The sequence below is a fragment of the Clupea harengus genome, chromosome 10 (genome assembly GCF_900700415.2).
Source record: "Clupea harengus chromosome 10, Ch_v2.0.2, whole genome shotgun sequence".
Taxonomy (NCBI): Eukaryota; Metazoa; Chordata; class Actinopteri; order Clupeiformes; family Clupeidae; genus Clupea; species Clupea harengus.
This window is the reverse complement of record NC_045161.1, coordinates 17,395,740-17,414,291: the sequence shown is the minus strand read 5'-3', so window position 1 is coordinate 17,414,291 and position 18,552 is coordinate 17,395,740. Positions and strand designations below refer to the sequence as shown.

The window sequence follows — 18,552 nt, the reverse complement described above, 5'->3', positions numbered from 1 at the left end:
AGCTGGTTGTGTTTGCTGATGCTGATGTTTATGCTCCACACACACACACACACACAGGTTGTTCTTACAGATGTTTACGGTGACTGACTTACCACCCCACCCCCTCAAATCCACTACACCTCATGGGACTTAATGCACTTAGAACTTTCTGAACAAGAGAGTGTGTGTTTGTGTGTGTGTGTGCGAGAGAGAGAGAAAGAGCGAGAGAAAGAAGAGTTAGCATTGTAACAAAGACCATCTTTGTTTCATGGGCCTCTCTGATTCCCTCCCTCTCTTCTCGTTATCATCCCATTGCCCAATCCTTCATTCCTCCCTCTCTCTCGCTCCCATTCCATCATCCCTCTCTCTCTCCCATTCAGTCATCCCTCTCATTTTTCTCCCACACACACACACACACACACACACACACACACACACACACACACACACACACACACACACACACACACACACACCACCACGCACGCACGCACGCACGCACGCACGCACGCACGCACGCACGCACGCACGCACGCACTGACAGACACACACTTGCTCTAACACACGCACACACTCCTGCTGATACTGGCTTGTGCATGTGTGGATGCAAGATCTCCCCGCAAACCCATATGACCACCTCCCCCCAAAACAAACACACACACACAGAAAAACAGGCAGGATTAAATTCACCCCAAATCTAATCCCAAATTGCGCATCAGAGTGATGGCTGCTGAGTTAATCTGACCTCAGTTTGAGCCTAACCCTAACCCCACAGGCTGTTTATGTTTACATGGTTATGTTTATGTTTACACTGTTATGTATATGTTTACACTGTTATGTTTATGTTTACATTGTCATGTTAACATTTACACTGTTTATGTTTACATTTACATTATTATGTGTACACTGTTATGTTGACGCTTACATTGTGATGTTTATGAACAAACAAGCCTTGCACAGGGATTAGAGGAAACAGAAATCATATGAATTATATGCACTCAGACACAGAACACACACTCACACGATCACACAAACACACACGCTCACATACACACTCTTTCAGTGGTATTCTGAAATGTAGTTCAATCCTATTAAGCAGCACAGCTGATGTGTAATGTTGAAAGAGAGGGATAAGAGAGAGAGAGAGAGAGAGAGAGAGAGGAGCAGAGATAGGGATAAGAGAGAGAGGAAAGTGAAAGAGGGAGAGACACATTAGAAAAGAGAGACAGGATAGGACATCCTGTTCAAAGTCTCTAGGCACAGAGACTCACACAATCAAACTGTACACAGACAAAAGTGGTGATATCCAGTCTCAGGCCTCAGGACACACACACACACACACACACACACACACACACACACACACACACACACACACCACACACACACCACACACACACCACACACACACACACACACACACACACAAGCTGTGAAGAGCTAGAAAAGCTCTGGCCGTGTCTGTGTGTCTGTGTGTCTGTGTGTCTGTGTGTCTGTGTGTCTGTGTGTCTGTGTGTCTGTGTGTCTGTGTGTCTGTGTGTCTGTGTGTCTGTGTGTCTGTGTGTCTGTGTGTCTGTGTGTTGTGACTGCATACCTGAAGGGGAGATATGAGGCATTGGAGCCAGAGATCAGAGCCCTGTAAGCCTCCTCCGGCGTTTTCTTTAAATAAATTACCTGAGAGAGAGAGAGAGAGAAAGAGAAAGAGAGAGAGAGAGATGGAGAGAAAGAGGGAGAGAGAGCAAGAGAGAGAGGATAAAAAACAAACACATTACAGATAGAACACAGACCTTTGACTCAACCTGCTGCTACTGAACATCACCTGAACAACAACTACTGCCTCTCATCACTTCCCTGACTGACTCTCCTCTGCTTTCATCCCTCCCTCATCCTTTGAGGGTGTTGGAATGTGTGTGACAGTATGTGTGTGAGTCTGTGCAAGCTTGCATGCATGAATATGTGTGTGTGTGTGTGTGTGTGTCGGTCTGTCTGTGAGGTTGTGTGTGGTTGTCTGCTTGCTGGAATACTAGGCTTTGTTCTTGCTTTTCTCCGCTCATGAAAAATTCACCAGCCTAACTATTACACCTCTCCCACAGACAACGCAGAGGTGGGGTGAGTGTGTGTGTTTGTGTGTCTGTTGGGGACACGGCAGGAAGAGTGAAACCCCTGGTCCCAAGCTGTTCAACACTACATCGGGCCTAATCCTTTTGAGGGGAAAATCAGGTCATTTGTATCAAAGCACACACACACACAAGCTTCTGCAACCTAATACAGAAGGAGATCAATACCAGACATAACACGGTTAAAGTCAGCCAAAGAGGTTATGCATCGCACACACACACACACACACACACACACACACACACACACACACACACACACACACACACACACACACACACACACACACACACACACACACACACACACACACACACACACACACACACACACACACACACACACACACACACACACACACCTGTCTGATTGAGAAGGCTCCTTGTGTCTCTCCCAGACCAGATTAATCAATCACAGAGCCCACTGTGGCCACTGCAGGACTGAGGAACAGAGCCCTCCACAGTGAGTGTGATGGCTGGGAAGAGTGTGTTTCCCTCTAAAAGGGAGGTAATTTCAGACGGGGTCAAAGGTCCGTCTATATTTAGACTGGACTAGGTGCGTATCCCTGGGAGACGACCTCAGAATAAAACACTCCCCGCCTGAGGGTTAACACACGACCCAGAATTACACTTCAACTGACCTAACAAGAACACTGTGTGTGTGTGTGTGTCTGTCTGTCTGATAAACACACTGCTTCTCTACCCAACTCTTCATCTGATTCACATAAACACACCAACAACCCCTTCATTCAGCTACATACGTATATACACACAGTCACACACACACGCACACAGGGGCAGAGCTGGATTAGGACCAGAAACTAGATTATAACCCCAAATGGCAATGTGTTGCTGAACCCAGCTGAAGGCGCCTCAGTGACTGACACCACACATCCCGTTCACTCAGTTAGCAACCACACACAAGCGCTGCCTTCATTCAGTATGTGTTTGTTAGCCAGGATGCTAACCAAATCTCAAGTGCTGCCTTCATTCAGTATGTGTTTGTTAGCCAGGATGCTAACCAAATCTCAAGTGCTGCCTTCATTCAGTGTGTCTGTTAGCCAGGATGTTTACCAAATATCTAGTGCTGCCTTCATTCAGTATGTGTTTGTTAGCCAGGATGTTTACCAAATCTCAAGTGCTGCCTTCATTCAGTGTGTGTGTTAGCCAGGATGCTAACCCAATCTCAAGTGCTGCCTTCATTCAGTGTGTGTTTGTTAGCCAGGATGTTTACCATCTCAAGTGCATTTTAGTGGAAATGCTAAGTGCAAACCCTGCTCTCGTTAGCAGGGAAGCTAATCGCATCACTGGTGCCAAACGCTGGGTGTTTATGCTTGTGGTCAGCGCGGTCTTGGCAAGGTCACAGGGCGAGATTGCGTAAGAGCACAACTGATACTTTGCCTGAATATCCCTCACAGAGCCTTTAATATTCATGATCACTAAATCCCCTCTGCTGAAATGCCCAAACACACACACACACACACACACACACACACACACACACGTGAAAACACAAAGCCAACACACACACCCATATTGAAGGCATCTCTCAGCCTTGTTGCATAAGAACATGCATTAGTCATCACTGGTATAATACAACGAGTGTGTTTGTGTGTGTGTGTGTGGTATAATCCAACCGGTGTGTGTGTGTGTGTGTGTGTGGTATAATCCAACCAGTGTGTGTGTGTGAGTGTGTGTGGTAGCTGTTTGGACGAGCGCAGGTTTGGAGTGTTTGGTTTGGAGGTTTGGAAAGTTGAACGGTGATCCACATTATGTGTGACAGAAGAGTTTCGTTAACACTGTGTGTGTGTGTGTGTGTGTGTGTGTGTGTGTGTGAGAGAGAGAAAGAGCGTTTCATTAATACTGTACACAAGGCCTTTCACTACAGCATCAAATCCCACACCAGAGAAAATAAGGCATGTCTGTTCTTTCCACCCTCTTGTGTGTGTGTGTGTGTGTGTGTGTGTGTCACTCCAGGCCTGAAAGTGGGTTCTGTGTGTGTGGCATGTGCCAGGCACACTGTGAGACCCACACTCTGCCAACTAAGAGCGCCCACCCCCACCCACCCAATGTCAGTGTGTGGAGCAGGAGACTAGCACCACACAGAGGCCAGCTTTGAAGACACACACACACACACACACACACACACACACACACACACACACACTGAGATTCTGTTGATATTAATGTTTAGTGAACTTCAGGCAACTTGAGCCTTCTTGTTTTGTTCTACACATATACATCCGTATATATACAGTGCCTATTAACAGAGGGCATGCGAGACAGAGACAGAGAGAGAGAAAGAGTGAGAGAGAGAGAGAGAGAGAGAGAGAGTGTGTGAGAGAGAGAAAGTAAAGACAGAGAGACAAGAGAGAGAGAGAGAAAAGACAGAGAGACAAGAGAGAGAGAGACAAAGAGAGATAGTGAGAGAGAGAGAGAGAAAGGAGAGACAAGAGAGAGAAAGGAGAGACAAGAGAGAGAGAGAGAGAGAGAGACAAAGAGAGATAGTGAGACAGAGAGAGATAGTGAGACAGAGAGAGAGAGAAAGGGGATGGACGTAAGCGGGAACGGTCACTCACAGCATAGGCACCGATGAGAACTGCAGCGTTGGCCCTCCTGCGCTGGTCGAAGCTGGTGTAGTGGACAATCCTCTTCCTCGTCAGTGTGAAAGACTGCAGGGGAACCCCAAACACACACACACTTATTACACACGCACACACACATAGAACACATCTAAGCACAGCTTGCACAAATTCCACCTGAATGAGTCAAAATCACTCCGGTTAGTGGTCAAACTACTCACTCAGATGAGTTTATCAGACGTATTAGGGGTTGTGCGTCATGAAAGTGTGTGTGTGTGTGTGTGTGGAAAGCCTACACAGATGCTGCAGCTTCTGTTCCAACTGCTCTTCTCTGCTGCCCAGGGGGTGAGGGATCACCTGGCACACAGGTGTCTATGTGTATGTGTGTGTGTGTGTGTGTGTGTGTGTTTTTATCTCACCGGTATAAAAGAGTGTGTCTGTGGGGTGTGCACTGTCATACAGGCAGATGACTCCCCTTAAAGGAGGGCGTGTATATGTGTCTGTTACCTCACAGAAGCAGAGTGTGTGCGTGTGTGGTGTGCGCAGTCATACAGTGAACCAACACTCACACACCTTTCACTGATGCTATAGAAACCAATGCGCACGCACGCACACACACACACACACACACACACACACACACACACACACACACACACACACACACACAGGTTAACACGGTGTCTGTGTCTGAAAGATAACATCAAGGCTATATCTTAATTTTACACGATACACACCCAATAGCAAATTCCCTTCACCACACACACACTTACCAGAGTTAAAGACTGAGAGTGTGTGAGTGTGTGTGTGAGAGAGAGAATAAAACCTCTTGGTCGCATGTAGAGCTTGGCTCTGAAAGGTCTCCTACAGGGAGAGTGTATATGTGTGTGTCTGTGCATGTATGTGTGTGTGTGTGTGTGTGTGTGTGTGTGTGTGTGTATGGAAGAAGTTAGAGTTAACACACACGCGCAAAGTGTTTCAGTGTAGTTATTCCACTCAGCCGACGGCTCGCACTCATGCACATGAGGGTTGGACTGGGGTGGGTGGGGGGGGTTGTCATGGGCAGCATGAGTCAAATAAACAACAAAACATTACAAATAAACGTAAAAACTCAAAATCATCATCAAGTCTGCAGCAGCACTCAGTCAGTCCAACCAGGCAGCTAGTGTGAGAATGCTAAAGCCTCACCCTGCAAGGAGAGAAGAGGAACACGGGGAACCACACACACACACACACACACACACACACACACAGCTCTGGACTACTACACTAAACACATACAGACACTGAGATCTGGACTACACTAAACACACACTCACTCACTCACATTCAATAAGCTCTGGACTACTACACTTCTCACTCTCACTCTCACTCTCACACGTCACAGAGAGAGAGAGAGAGAGAGCTCTGGACTACACTAAACACACACTCATTGAGCTCTGGACCACAGGAGGGGGGGCTTCACCAGTCTGGTTCTATATGACATGTACCCCCACCCCAGCACAGAGATGGACACCCCAACACACCTCAGGAGGGGACCCCTCATAATGACCCTAGCACCTCAAGGTGGTGCCAGCGACAGCATAACGGGGGTGGGTGGGTTGGTAGCATAACTGGGGGGGGGGATTGGCCCCTGGGTGTCACAGTAGTACTGGTCCTCTACTCAGCTCTTCCCTCCTTGAGAGCTCATCACAGCTCCGACATGCACGCCTGCAAGCTGACAAGAATGTGGTCCCTATAGCGACACTGCGCACCCGACACAAACACACAGGCAGAGGAGATGGAGGAGTGAGAGGGGGAGGGAGGGATGGAGGGATAAATGGATGAAGGGATGAAGGGAGGGAGGTGTGGAGATGGCAGTCAAACACCATGCTTGTCTTTACCTTCAGCACTCCCACACATGAACACATGAAAGACCTACAGTCAGCCTATTCCACAGAACACAGAAGACAGAACACACAGAGAAACCTTCAGTACATGATGTCACATCACACTCTTGTTCTTGTTCCACTGCCTCCCATCTCTGTCCTGCTGTGTATGAGGGGTACGGTACGCACAGAGGAGAAGAGATTCTCCTGACTGGGAGGGGTGTGTGTGTGTGTGTGTGTGTCTCAAACTGGGGAAAGGCTCAGTGGAACAGATCTGACCAGGACATTAACCTGCAGTACACAAACAACACTTAAACAGGCTCTACTGCTTGATCAACTAATGCTCCTGTTTCAGCTAATACACTCTGTACTAATGCTCCTGGTTCAGCTAATACACGCTAATGTCGAAATGCTCCTGGTTCAGCTAATACACACTAATAAACTAATGCTTCTGGTTGAGCTGCTATAGACTCAGCCTCTGACCTGACGCTAAGGACACTAATGAGCCACTGATGCTGGTTCAGTTGCTACTTGAGAGTGTTGAACATGGACTAGACCAATCCGACTGACCCAATGTCAGATCCTGACCAGCAGCAGTTTAACCTGCAGTGCACCAAAGAGGCTGGTTCAGTTGCCATGTGACAGCGCTTGAACATGGACTAGACTAATCGGATTGGTCCTGGGTCAGCTGATATCTGGGTAGTACTCTGACCTGCAGTAGACTAGTGTGACTGGTCCAGGGTCAGCTGATATCCGATAGTGCCTAAACCAATGAACCAGTGAAAGACCCAGCATTTCTCCCAAACAGTCGTCTATAATACTTCCATGTAAGTAAGGTCAGGCCTGGTTGGCTTTCTTGCTAGGAAGACTGAGGCAAGTGAACTCCAGGTCTGGCTGCGATGAATAAACAACTTGCAGCATTCCACACCCACCCATACCTCCCCTGAGATCAGCAGAGGGTGTGTGTGGGTGTGTGTTTGTGTTTGTGGGTGTGTGTGTGTGTGTGTGTGTGAGTGACGCTGAAAGTGCTGCGTGTGTGTGTGTGTGTGTGCAACGCTGAAAGTGCTGAGTGTGCAGAAGTAGGACTTGTGTGTGTGTGTGTGTGTGTGTGTGTGTGTGTGTGTGAGAATAACATGTTAAATACCACAGAGAGCCATAGGGGAAATACCACAGGACCTGCTCAGTGATCCTGCTTCACCACACACCATCATATCACTCACACATTATCATATCACTCCACACACACACACACCATCACACATGTGAATCTCAAATACCCCACTCAGTACTTACCCCAATACCAACCCCAACCACTTTATTATTTACCCCCATCCCTCCATCAATCTACTCATTAATTACCCCGTCCGTATAGCAACCCCAACCCACCACCTGAAACATCACACACACTGACATCCCCCCTCAATCACTTTACTCATCATTTACCCCCACACACACACACACACACACACACACACACACACACACACACACACACACACACACACACACACACACACACACACACACACACACACACACACACACACACACACACAGCTGCGCCTGTTCTCCCAGTGACACCTTCATTCATCAGGTGGTAAAAACCGAGATAGGTGACCATCAGTCCTCACTAATGTCATAGTCTTCCGCCCTGACACGCCTTAGATACGGCCCTGATACGACCCTGGCCTGCTCAGATATGCCTTAGATATGGCCCTGATACGGCTTAGATATGGAGTCACACATTAAGCTGTGAGCTGGTTAGACCCACAAGCTGAAGAGCGCTGGTTCTGCTCCTGCCAGACGAACACACACACACACACACACACACACACACACACACACACAGACACACACACACAGCAAGCACTAATGACCAACTCAGACACTCCCTCAACAGTCCAGAAAAGTATAATATATCTGTCTCTTTTTTAAATCAATTCTCTCACCTCTCCCTTCCTCTTTTGCGCTCTATTCCCCCCCCCTCCTTTCCTCTCTCCCTCTCTGCTCAGGTTTGGCCATGCTTGGTGGAGTTTCGTGGGTGGGTGACATTATGAGGACTTGATCTTGTGACTGTGGCGTTTCTGTGAGCTGAAGCAGAACTGGTCCTGTGTTTAGGCCTCACAGGTTACTGTGAGAAGGAGACGCCTGAGGGCAAAGCCTGTCCCAGAGAAACAATCTGTCCCCCTCTCTATCTGTCTCTGTCTGTCTCCCCCCCTCTCTCTGAAGGGCAGCTCTGAGGTGGTGAGTCAGGCTCTATAAGCAGAGAGGTGATTAGGACTCAGCCCCGAAGCTTCTGATTAACACCTACACGCACTGAGTCGGGCCAACACACTCACACCACCGGGTCAGTGCAAAATACTTAACCAGCCTGGGTCGGGGCAACACGCACACTGTGGGCCAGACAAACACACACACACACACACACACACACACACCAGTGTTGGGGTGTGGTGGTGTATTACTGTGGTATGACATACCTGTGCACAGCAGCCATAATCACACCATGTCTTCACCCTGCAGGACACCAACCACCGAGTCCCCACACAAACACATGCACACACGTGATCTGAGGCTATGGGAAATTATGCCCGTGTTTAGCAGACATGTCCTACACCTGACTGCCAGTGTGAGTGTGTGGGGAGGTGTGCGAGTGACTACATTCCCCTGCTGCCTCCCTGTAGTACCTGCGTACTGGACATTCCTGCTCCAGAGAACAAAGCCACTGACAGCAGCATGAGCGGAAACACTCACCTTCAGCTTCTTGTTGAGTTTGCAGCAATATCTATAAAGCATGGCTAAGTTGAGGGGTCCAAAGTCTGCATAGAAGCTGAAAAACACGACACAAAGCGGTCAGTTAATCGTCTGCAGAAAGAATTTGAACGTGATTTAACTTTCATCCAAATGGGTATTAAAGAATACTGAGTTTTTCATCAAGACTAGCAGGTCATAATTGCAGAAATCAGTCAAGCAGGGACGTGTTTGCCGGACATTACATAACCGCCAGAAGACCCCAACGCCAGCTGAACAATGGGACTTGTTAATCAGACTATAATGGTAAATAACAATTAAAACAGTTGCATAAGCGATCAGCGTGAGAGGGGCGGACACAGCGCGCGGCACGGGCAGCTACTTGTTGCGGCAGCACGAGGGAGCTCCGCGGCAGGCAGCGCGGAGGGCGCGAGCACAAACAGAGGAGGGAAAACACAACTTACTTCTCGTACACAAACTCGTCATCCGTGCTGAAGTAGTGCGTGTTTGCTGTGCTCTTTGGCTTGCTTCTTAGCGTTGCAAAATACAGTCGATCTGTGGAAGGATTACAAATTGTAAGAAACAGATCAAAACACAATCTATGAGAGATTACCAGTTTGGTGTTACTTCATTCATAGCAATACTTCCTTAGCCCCTGAACAAAATGCAACTAACTGCGGTAGTACATTCGATGTCACAAGTGTGTAATCTGCGTGTTCATAGCCTGCCAGTTTTCCATTGATAAACAATCAGAAGTGCAGGGGTGATCGCGCATCCAAACAAACAGTAGACTACTCAGACAGGCAAAGCACAACTACTGCTAGTTTAGGGGCAAAACCTACAGGATGGTTTGGCCGAATCTGGCCCCACAACATCCCGCCTGTACCTTCAAGTTTCCTTACCTCTTATAAACTCGGAGGCTCCTATCAAATCATTGTCGTCTGCCATTTTAAACAAAGTTGAAAGGATTGCGGAGTGTTTCAGGTGGTCGAGAGTCATCGATAAAAAAAATGAAAAAAACTTAACCTGCTAGATATCTATATATCCGTGTGCTGATTAAAAAATATATAGTTTAAAAATCTCTTCCGTTAGGCACTGCGGGCGAGTTGTCTCAGCGTGAACGGTGGTATCACCACGACTTTTGAGAAAAAAAACTTAGCTTAATTTCAGTAAAAAAAAGCACTTTTGAGGGTACATTTTCCTCCTAGTATCAGCAGGTCTTAAGACAAGCTTACCATCAGGTTCGCTAGTCTTGGGTCATGCTAAACAAGGCAAAACAGAAAATAGCAAACTACAACCCGCACGCTCTACATCTGCCCGCTGCCCGCAGAAACAATCACTGATACGTCACTCCAGTAGCCCGACTCCGGTCCCATGTCCCGAGAAGAAAGTACAAAAACTGCGGTAAGACATCTACGCAGGCAAATTTAATAACCGTGTTGATACAGGCACGCAGTGTAAAGTATTGCTGCTTCCGAAAGCTAGCAGAACCGAGATAATCTCCCCTCCCTACTCTGCTGCGCAATCACTAGCGAGGAGAAACGCTTTTCCCTGCCATTGTTGCGGACAGTCAAGAAACATCTTAAAGAGACATCACATGGTAACCAGGAAGCCAATCACCACACAAAGGAACGTTGCTAAGGATTGGTCTCCTTCGACCAATCAAAATCACAGACTAGGCTCTCCCTGACGAAATGTTTGGAATATTGGGCTTCGTGCTCATACCCCGTGTACTGTGTGACTCTCTAGTAGCCCATACCTTTCACAGACCTCATTTTCAACTATACTTTGTCTTTTAATTAACGCATTTTTTTAATGTAAGGCTATTGAACACAATATATCAGTGGACATGGGGTCAACATAAAAAGAATAGAATAGAGTTCATAGAATTATATTGGTAAATGTTCTTGGAATGAGTAGACCAATCATTATTATCAAACAATAACGCTTCAGAAACGGCTAACACCTCATATTCATTGACCCCCCCCCCCCCCTCCCTAAAGAGCTCACGCATGACTATAGAAGTAGCCTACACAGTAACACCAGTATCACATATCAGTAGGGATGGGTATCGTTTGGTTTTTATCCGATACCGGTACATAACCGATACTTTTAAAACGATACCGGTGCCTAAACGTGCCTGAACCGATACTCTTTTTTTTTAAAGCACAAAGCGACGATTGACGACATTAAAGAAAGGCTTTTTTTATTGCCAAGGCAATTTTTTTTCTTCAAATTGAACAATATATTAACTGTTTAAAGTATAATATAAATATAAATACATACAAAACACTTGGCTTCCAACTACATCTTCAAACATTTTAACTTCAAACTATGAACATTATATTAACTGTAAACAACAGTTTATAGTATACTTAAATACATATAAATAAATACAAAAAACAGCTTCAAACTTCTTTTGCAAAACTATGAGCATATTTGCCTTTGGAGTCAAAAATGTATTATTTTGTTTGCATTTATTTCATGAAATTTCACCATTTTATGATTTGTTTATACCTATCTTTTCTATCTTGTTTATAGTTCATCTTGTTACTTGAACACACTGAGTACGAGAAAATGTGTACTGCCCCTTTAAGAGACTACCGTTGGTATTTTAGCTGTCATCTCCGTTTATTTTTCAGTCTTCGGTTGCTGATCTGCCGTTGACTCTTGCCTTCTCTCCCCTCTTTTCACGCAATTATTTTGTTGCATTTGCTGCACGTCGCGATGTTTGAATCTTTTTGTGCGAAATACAGCCACACTTTTGACCGTTTACCTTTCGGTTTTTTCTCTGTTAAAAGGTTGATGACTAGTTCTGTTTGTGCTTGCCTGCGCTTCACTGTCATAAGACTGTTGCTATGAAAACACCAATGAGCGTGAGCAACAAAGTTTACATTGGGAGCTGGGGCAGTTTTACATGTGCCCCACGGAATCTGCCTAGCGACCGTGTTGAATTGGCTCAGGCACCGAAATGAAGCACCGAAATCTGCGTTGCATTTCGGTCCGGGTAGGTACCGGTTGTATTGGAACCGGTTCCATATTGGTACCGGTTCTCGGTACCCAACCCTACATATCAGTGCCAGTCCACGACTTATTCATGCGCACACAAACATACACACACACACACACACACACACACACACACACACACACAGGACTCTGTTTCTGAACAGTGCAGAACTAGGACAGCAGCCTCAGGTAAAGAAAGTGAGTAAAGGAATTTAAAGATATGATTTAAAAGTGACAAATGTCATTCTGAAGGCACCATCTACAGTTATAGAGCGAGATGCTCATGCATTTCGTCCCAGTTGTGGAGACACACAGAGAGACATTTCTCACCAAAACGTCATCAAACATTTGGCGTGTCTGTAACTTTGACATCATCGACAGTTTTATGGGCATGAGCACGTGCAGACACAGACACACATACACACACATGATGATATAGACTCTGCTCTTACTTTCTCTCTTTCACACACACACACACACACACACACACACATGGCTGAAGCACCTGCTATGAGGGAGATCTAGACTCTGTGCACACACACACACACACACACACACACACACCTGCTATGAGGGAGATCCAGACTCTGTGCACACACGCACACACACACACACACACACACACACCTGCTATGAGGGAGATCCAGACTCTGTGCACGGCGCTGGGAGGCTGGATCCTCTGGCTGTTCTCCTGGGCTCTCCAGGACTCCGTCTCTGACATGCCCGCATGGGGGGGGGGGGGGGGGCACCGGGCCTCAGTGGGGTCCTATGCCACACACACACCTGAACACCTGATGATCAGCTTCTCTTCAAACAGTACACTTGAAATCCAGACGATTGATCGGCTTGTCTTCAAATAGAACACCTGAACTCCAGGTACTGGGCTTGTCTTCAAGAACACCATGAACACCACACGATTGGCTCTCCTTCAAACAGAACACCAGACGATCGGCTCTTCTTCAAACAGAACAGCTGGACACCTCAGCACTAAACAGCGCAACCTTTGAACAGGACAGCTGGCCACCTAGACACTAAACAAATGACGACACACCCGCCAAACACAACATCTGAATACCTGAACAGGGCACCTGCGCACCTGTCACCTGAGCATCTGAGCATGTGCCCATCACACAGACCGCTGAACACCAGAGCAGTGCACACCTAACGCAGCCTAACACACAAACACCTAACGCTGCCTAACGCCGTATCTGCAGAGCTGCTTCTTGATGCTGCTGTTCCCTCACACACGGTGTGTGTGGCCCGGATTGGAGCAGGAGGCTGACTGCGGGGGGATTCGGAGAGCAGCACATGACTGCGATCGTCGTGGGAATGAGTGCGTGACTGACGCAACGACGGCCAAACACGACCGACTCAGGTGTCCTCACATGGCGCTCAAATTTCAGGACAGGTAAAGACGGCCAGGTGTGAGTTTCAGATCTGCTTGGGTTGCCATCCCAGACACACACACACACACACACACACAAACTCTCCTGTCCCGATTTATGATCCGCAAACGCCTGCTTCCGCTCCTTGGACATTGACACCACGGAAAAAGTGCTCTGAAAAGTGTTTGTGTGAGGAGCATTGTGTGGCCCCTGTGCGTCATGTTCTACCAATGAGCTACGTGTGTTTTAAGTGGGTTGGGCTCCCTGCCACACACACACACCACCTGATACTCTGTACTGTGTGTGACGTCAAGGAAAAAACTAAACAGGCAGCAGAGCACTGACCTCCATATAACAAGGTCACAGGTCACAGGTCAAAGACATATACCCCCCCCCCCCCATATCAGTCAGATGCATACATCAACACAGTGTGTTTGTGTCAGTCCTTTACTGCCAATCAGTGTGTTTGTGTCAGTCCTTTACTGCCAATCAGTGTGTTTGCTTCAGTCCTTTACTGCCAATCAGTGTGTTCGTGTCAGTCCTTTACTGCCAATCAGGGTGTTTGCGTCAGTCCTTTACTGCCAATCAGTGTGTTTGCGTCAGTCCTTTACTGCCAATCAGTGTGTCCGTGTCAGTCCTTTACTGCCAATCAGAACTTTCAGAGAGTAGAAACAGGAACAAGAATAAACCCTTTGCAATATAGGAAATTCAGAACTATAATGAAAACACTAAAGACATTCAGAAGATTTGCAGAAATTCTCTAAAGAACGTCTATGTAGAGGCAAAATAGAGACCCAAATCTTTCCCTGGATGAAGGGAGCTAAGTTCTCGGTCTGCTGGGCGACTTCATCTATGTATCACTAATAATCACCTCTGGAGAATTTCTGGCTGGATGGGATGGTTCTGCAGAGGCCTCTGTGTGTGTGTGTCTAAACCTCTGGCTGAATGGGACAGGCCTTTGTGTGTGTGTGTGTGTGTGTGTGTGTGTGTGTGTGTGTGTGTGTGTGTCTAAACCTCTGGCTGGATGGGATAGGCCTCTGTGTGTGTGTGTGTGCGTGTGTGTGTATGTGTGTGTGTGTGTGTGTGTGTGTGTGTCTCTAAACCACTGGCTGGATGGGACAGGCCTCTGACTATGTGTGTGTGTGTGTGTGTGTGTGTGTGTGTCTAAACCTCTGGCTGGATGGGATAGGCCTCTGTCTGTGTGCGCGTGCATGTGTGTGTGTGTGTGTGTCTAAACATCTGGCTGGATGGGACAGGCGTCTGTCTGTGTGTGTATGTGTGTGTGTGTGTGTGTGTGTGTGTGTTTGTCTAAACCTCTGGCTGGAAGGGACAGGCCTCTGTCTGTCTGTGTGTGTGTGTGTGTGTGTGTGTGTGTGTGTGTGTGTGTGTGTGTGTGTGTGTGTGTATCTCTTCATTACAGCAGCTGCAGTTGGGCTTTTTGTGTGCATCTCTATGTGTGTAACTGATCTGCTGCAGTAAGGTTGTGTGTGTGTATCTGTGTGTCTGTGTGAATGACCTGTCAGATTGTGTGTGTGTATCTCTGTGTGTGTTTGTGTGTGTGTGTGTGTGTGTGTGTGTGTGTGTGTGTGTGTGTGTGTGTGTGTGTGTGTGTGAGAGACTGACCTGTCAGGTTGTGTGTGTGTCTGAACTGATGCAGTACGCATTTGTGTGTATGAGCCACTGCGTTAGGCCTGCGTGTGTGTTAGTGTGTGTTTGTGAGTGTGTGTGTGTGTGAGCCGCTGCGGTAGGACTGTGTGTGTGAGAGAGAGCCTCCGCAGTAGGTCTGTGTGTGTGAGAGAGAGAGCCTCCGCAGTAGGCCTGGTTGTGTGTGTGTGTGTGTGAGCCGCTGCAGTAGGCCTCTTTGTGTGTGTGTGTGTGTGTGTGTGTGTGTGTGAGCCGCCGCAGTAGGCCTCTGTGTGTGTGAGCTGCTGCAGTAGGTCTGTGTGTGTGTGAGACAGTCTCTCCAGTAGGCCTCTGTGTGTGTGTGTGTGTCCTGACTCAGGAAGGGACAGTCAGGAAGTTTCTCTCTGACAATAGATCCTTACGCAACTTTTGGCTGCAGCTGTGACCTATGGCTCAGGAAGGTGAGCAAGAGGCAGCAGCAGCACACTCAGACACACACACACCTACTCACACACACACACCCAGGAAGGCTCAGGAAGGCGAGCAGGAGGCAGCGGCCGCGGCCGCAGAAGCACGTCTATTTATAGGGAAGGCCTCCCTAAACTAACCCAAACCCGCTAAGACAGCGCTGCACCTCTGAAAGAGATCTCGTCAGGCCTGGGTGTTGAGGGATTGTGTCCGTGAGTCACACACACTCACACTCACACTCACACTCACACTCACACTCACACTCACACTCACACTCACGTGTATACCCTCCACATAGAGCAGAATACAGTAGGAAACCCAATCAGCCAATCAGTAAACACCACTGAGCCGCCCTGAGTCCTGAAAGAGAGGACTCCTCTCTCTCCAGAATCCAGAGGTACACCTCCTTCACCTCCTCTCTCTCCAGAATCCAGAGGTACATCTCCTCTCTCTCCAGAATCCAGAGGTACATCTCCTCTCTCTCCAGAATCCAGAGGTACACCTCCTTCACCTCCTCTCTCTCCAGAATCCAGAGGTACATCTCCTCTCTCTCCAGAATCCAGAGGTACATCTCCTCTCTCTCCAGAATCCAGAGGTACATCTCCTCTCTCTCCAGAACCCAGAGGTACAGATGTACCTCTGGGTTCTGGAGAGAGAGGAGATGTACCTCTGGATACCTCTGGATCCGCAAACACCTCCTCTCTCTCCAGAATTCAGAGGTACACGTCCTCTCTCTCCAGAATCCAGAGGTACACCTCCTCTCTCTCCAGAATCCAGAGGTACACCTCCTTCACCTCCTCTCTCTCCAGAACCCAGAGGTACATCTCCTCTCTCTCCAGAATCCAGAGGTACATCTCCTCTCTGTCCAGAATCCAGAGGTACACTTCCTCTCTCTCCAAAATCCAGAGCTTCACCTCCTCTCAGGCCCTGCGGTGGAACACTACCCTCTCCACATGTGTGCCTGTCTGGGGCTCGGGCTGAAGCACAGCTGACAGTGCTGTGGTCTTGAGGCCCTCAGAGGAGGTCACATGGTGCTGAGGCCCTCAGAGGAGGTCACATGCGTGCGAGGCCTCCACAGCCCTGAACAAACTCACAGTAAGCTGTGAACAAATGTCCTTGATGAAATTCACAGCTATCGGCACTCTGCTGCGAATGCAAACGTGATTAAATCATGTGAGCGTGTCCAACCAGGACTCCTTCTGTGACGGGGGGGTGAGGAGCTGAGGCAGGAGAGGGAACCACAACAACGCCCTCGTCTGGTGGCACAGGGAATGGGAGAAGAGCAGGGGATCAAACACTCATTTCACCTGTCTGAGAGAGTGTGTGTGTGTATGAGAGTGTGTGTGTGTATGAGAGTGTGAGTATGTGTGTGTGAGAGAGAGAGAAAGTGTGTGTATGTGTGTGTGTGTGTGTGTGTGAGAGGGAGAGAAAGTGTGTGTATGTGTATGTATGTGTGAGAGAGAAAGTGTGTGTATGTGTATGTATGTGTGAGAGAGAAAGTGTATGCATTTGTGTGTGTGTGAGAGAGAGTGAGAGCCGAGTCGAGGGGAAGGGATCCCATCTGATGAGGCGCCTCTGCTGTCGCCGTGGTTACGTAAGACTCTCTGGGGCTGGTGGCTCTGCCGCTCCAGACAAAAGCTGTCTGTCTTTCCCTGCACGGCTGGATGTGTGTGCTGCCACACGATTGGCTGGATCTGAGGGGTGGAGCTAAGGTAAGAGGAGGGAATTCTCCAGCACAACAAAGTCAGGATGTTCCGTGAAGTCACCTTCGGCACGCGGAGATGAGCTCAGCCACCGCTCACAGCCACAGCTGCAAGGCTACCGTATCTGAGTCGCATCAGAGCCAGATCTGAGCCATATCTCCCCTCAACTCGCCTGCTGCCTGGCTTTAAATCTGCTGGTTGAGGGCCGTATCAGGGGCATATCAGGGCCCCAGACTCTGTTGCTCTCAGGAGAGTTCAGCAGAAACAACAGATGGCTGAGGCAGGTTGGGGGTGGGGTAAGAGGGGGCAGGAGGCTGAATGGGGTAGATGGGAAATACCCCCCTGCCCCAACCCCCAGGGTCTCACATAGGGAACAATGCCAGCTCCCCCCCGTATGCTCATTCATTAACGCACAGCGTAGCCCATTATTCCCCTGCTATTGTCCCTGCATCTGCTAACTCCACTCACACCTCACTCAAGCACCCCACTCACACCTCTCTCTCACACACACACACACACGCCCATGGGAAATCCCCTCTTGACTTTCACAGGAAGGAGCAATCTCACCCACAAAGAACGAGGCCATTCACTAATACTCATTCTCTAAGATTCCCCATCCCTCATACACACACACACACACACACACTATGCAGTGCGCTTAAATGCCATGTTAGTCAGCCTAAGCTCTTATTGAAGTGCAGAGGAGAGACGAGGATCTGCTTGTCCTGGCAGGCAGCTGCAGAGCAGATAGTTCCTGAGGACAGCATCTCATCGCCATTGAAGCTCGTTTACAGACCACTCAGGAACACCCACCCACACACACTCATCACCATGGCTTTACAGACCACTCCGCATCCCATAACGCTCAGATGACACACACCCAGGAACACACACACCTCTGCCCTGTTGCTTTGTACAGAAGTTAAGGCACAAATGCATAGAATAGAATGTTGAGGAGTGGTGATGAAACATACATTTTCCACACATTAGAAGATGAATACATTAGATCTAACGCACATTATAAGCATATTGTTCATAAAGGACAGACAGACACACACAGAGTTCAT

At 48.1% G+C, this 18,552-nt stretch overlaps 1 protein-coding gene across 5 annotated transcripts in view; it reads right to left on the bottom strand.

The window, feature by feature from the left end:
• cdc14ab (cell division cycle 14Ab) overlaps positions 1 to 10,874 on the bottom strand; it is a 38,387-nt gene extending 27,513 nt beyond the window's left edge. For 2 of the 5 annotated variants that reach the window (XM_031574218.2, XM_031574219.2), the window contains exons 1-5: positions 10,200 to 10,874; positions 9,762 to 9,852; positions 9,301 to 9,376; positions 4,676 to 4,768; positions 1,574 to 1,653 (exon numbers count right to left, since the gene is read on the bottom strand). In XM_031574218.2, coding sequence (XP_031430078.1) covers positions 1,574 to 1,653; positions 4,676 to 4,768; positions 9,301 to 9,376; positions 9,762 to 9,852; positions 10,200 to 10,296 — 437 coding nt within the window. In that variant the 5' untranslated portion in view covers positions 10,297 to 10,874. The remainder of the gene's footprint in view (positions 1 to 1,573; positions 1,654 to 4,675; positions 4,769 to 9,300; positions 9,377 to 9,761; positions 9,853 to 10,199) is intronic. The other 3 variants (XM_031574221.2, XM_031574222.2, XM_031574220.2) reach the window with 2 other exon arrangements.
• Between the last annotated feature and the right edge of the window lie 7,678 nt (positions 10,875 to 18,552).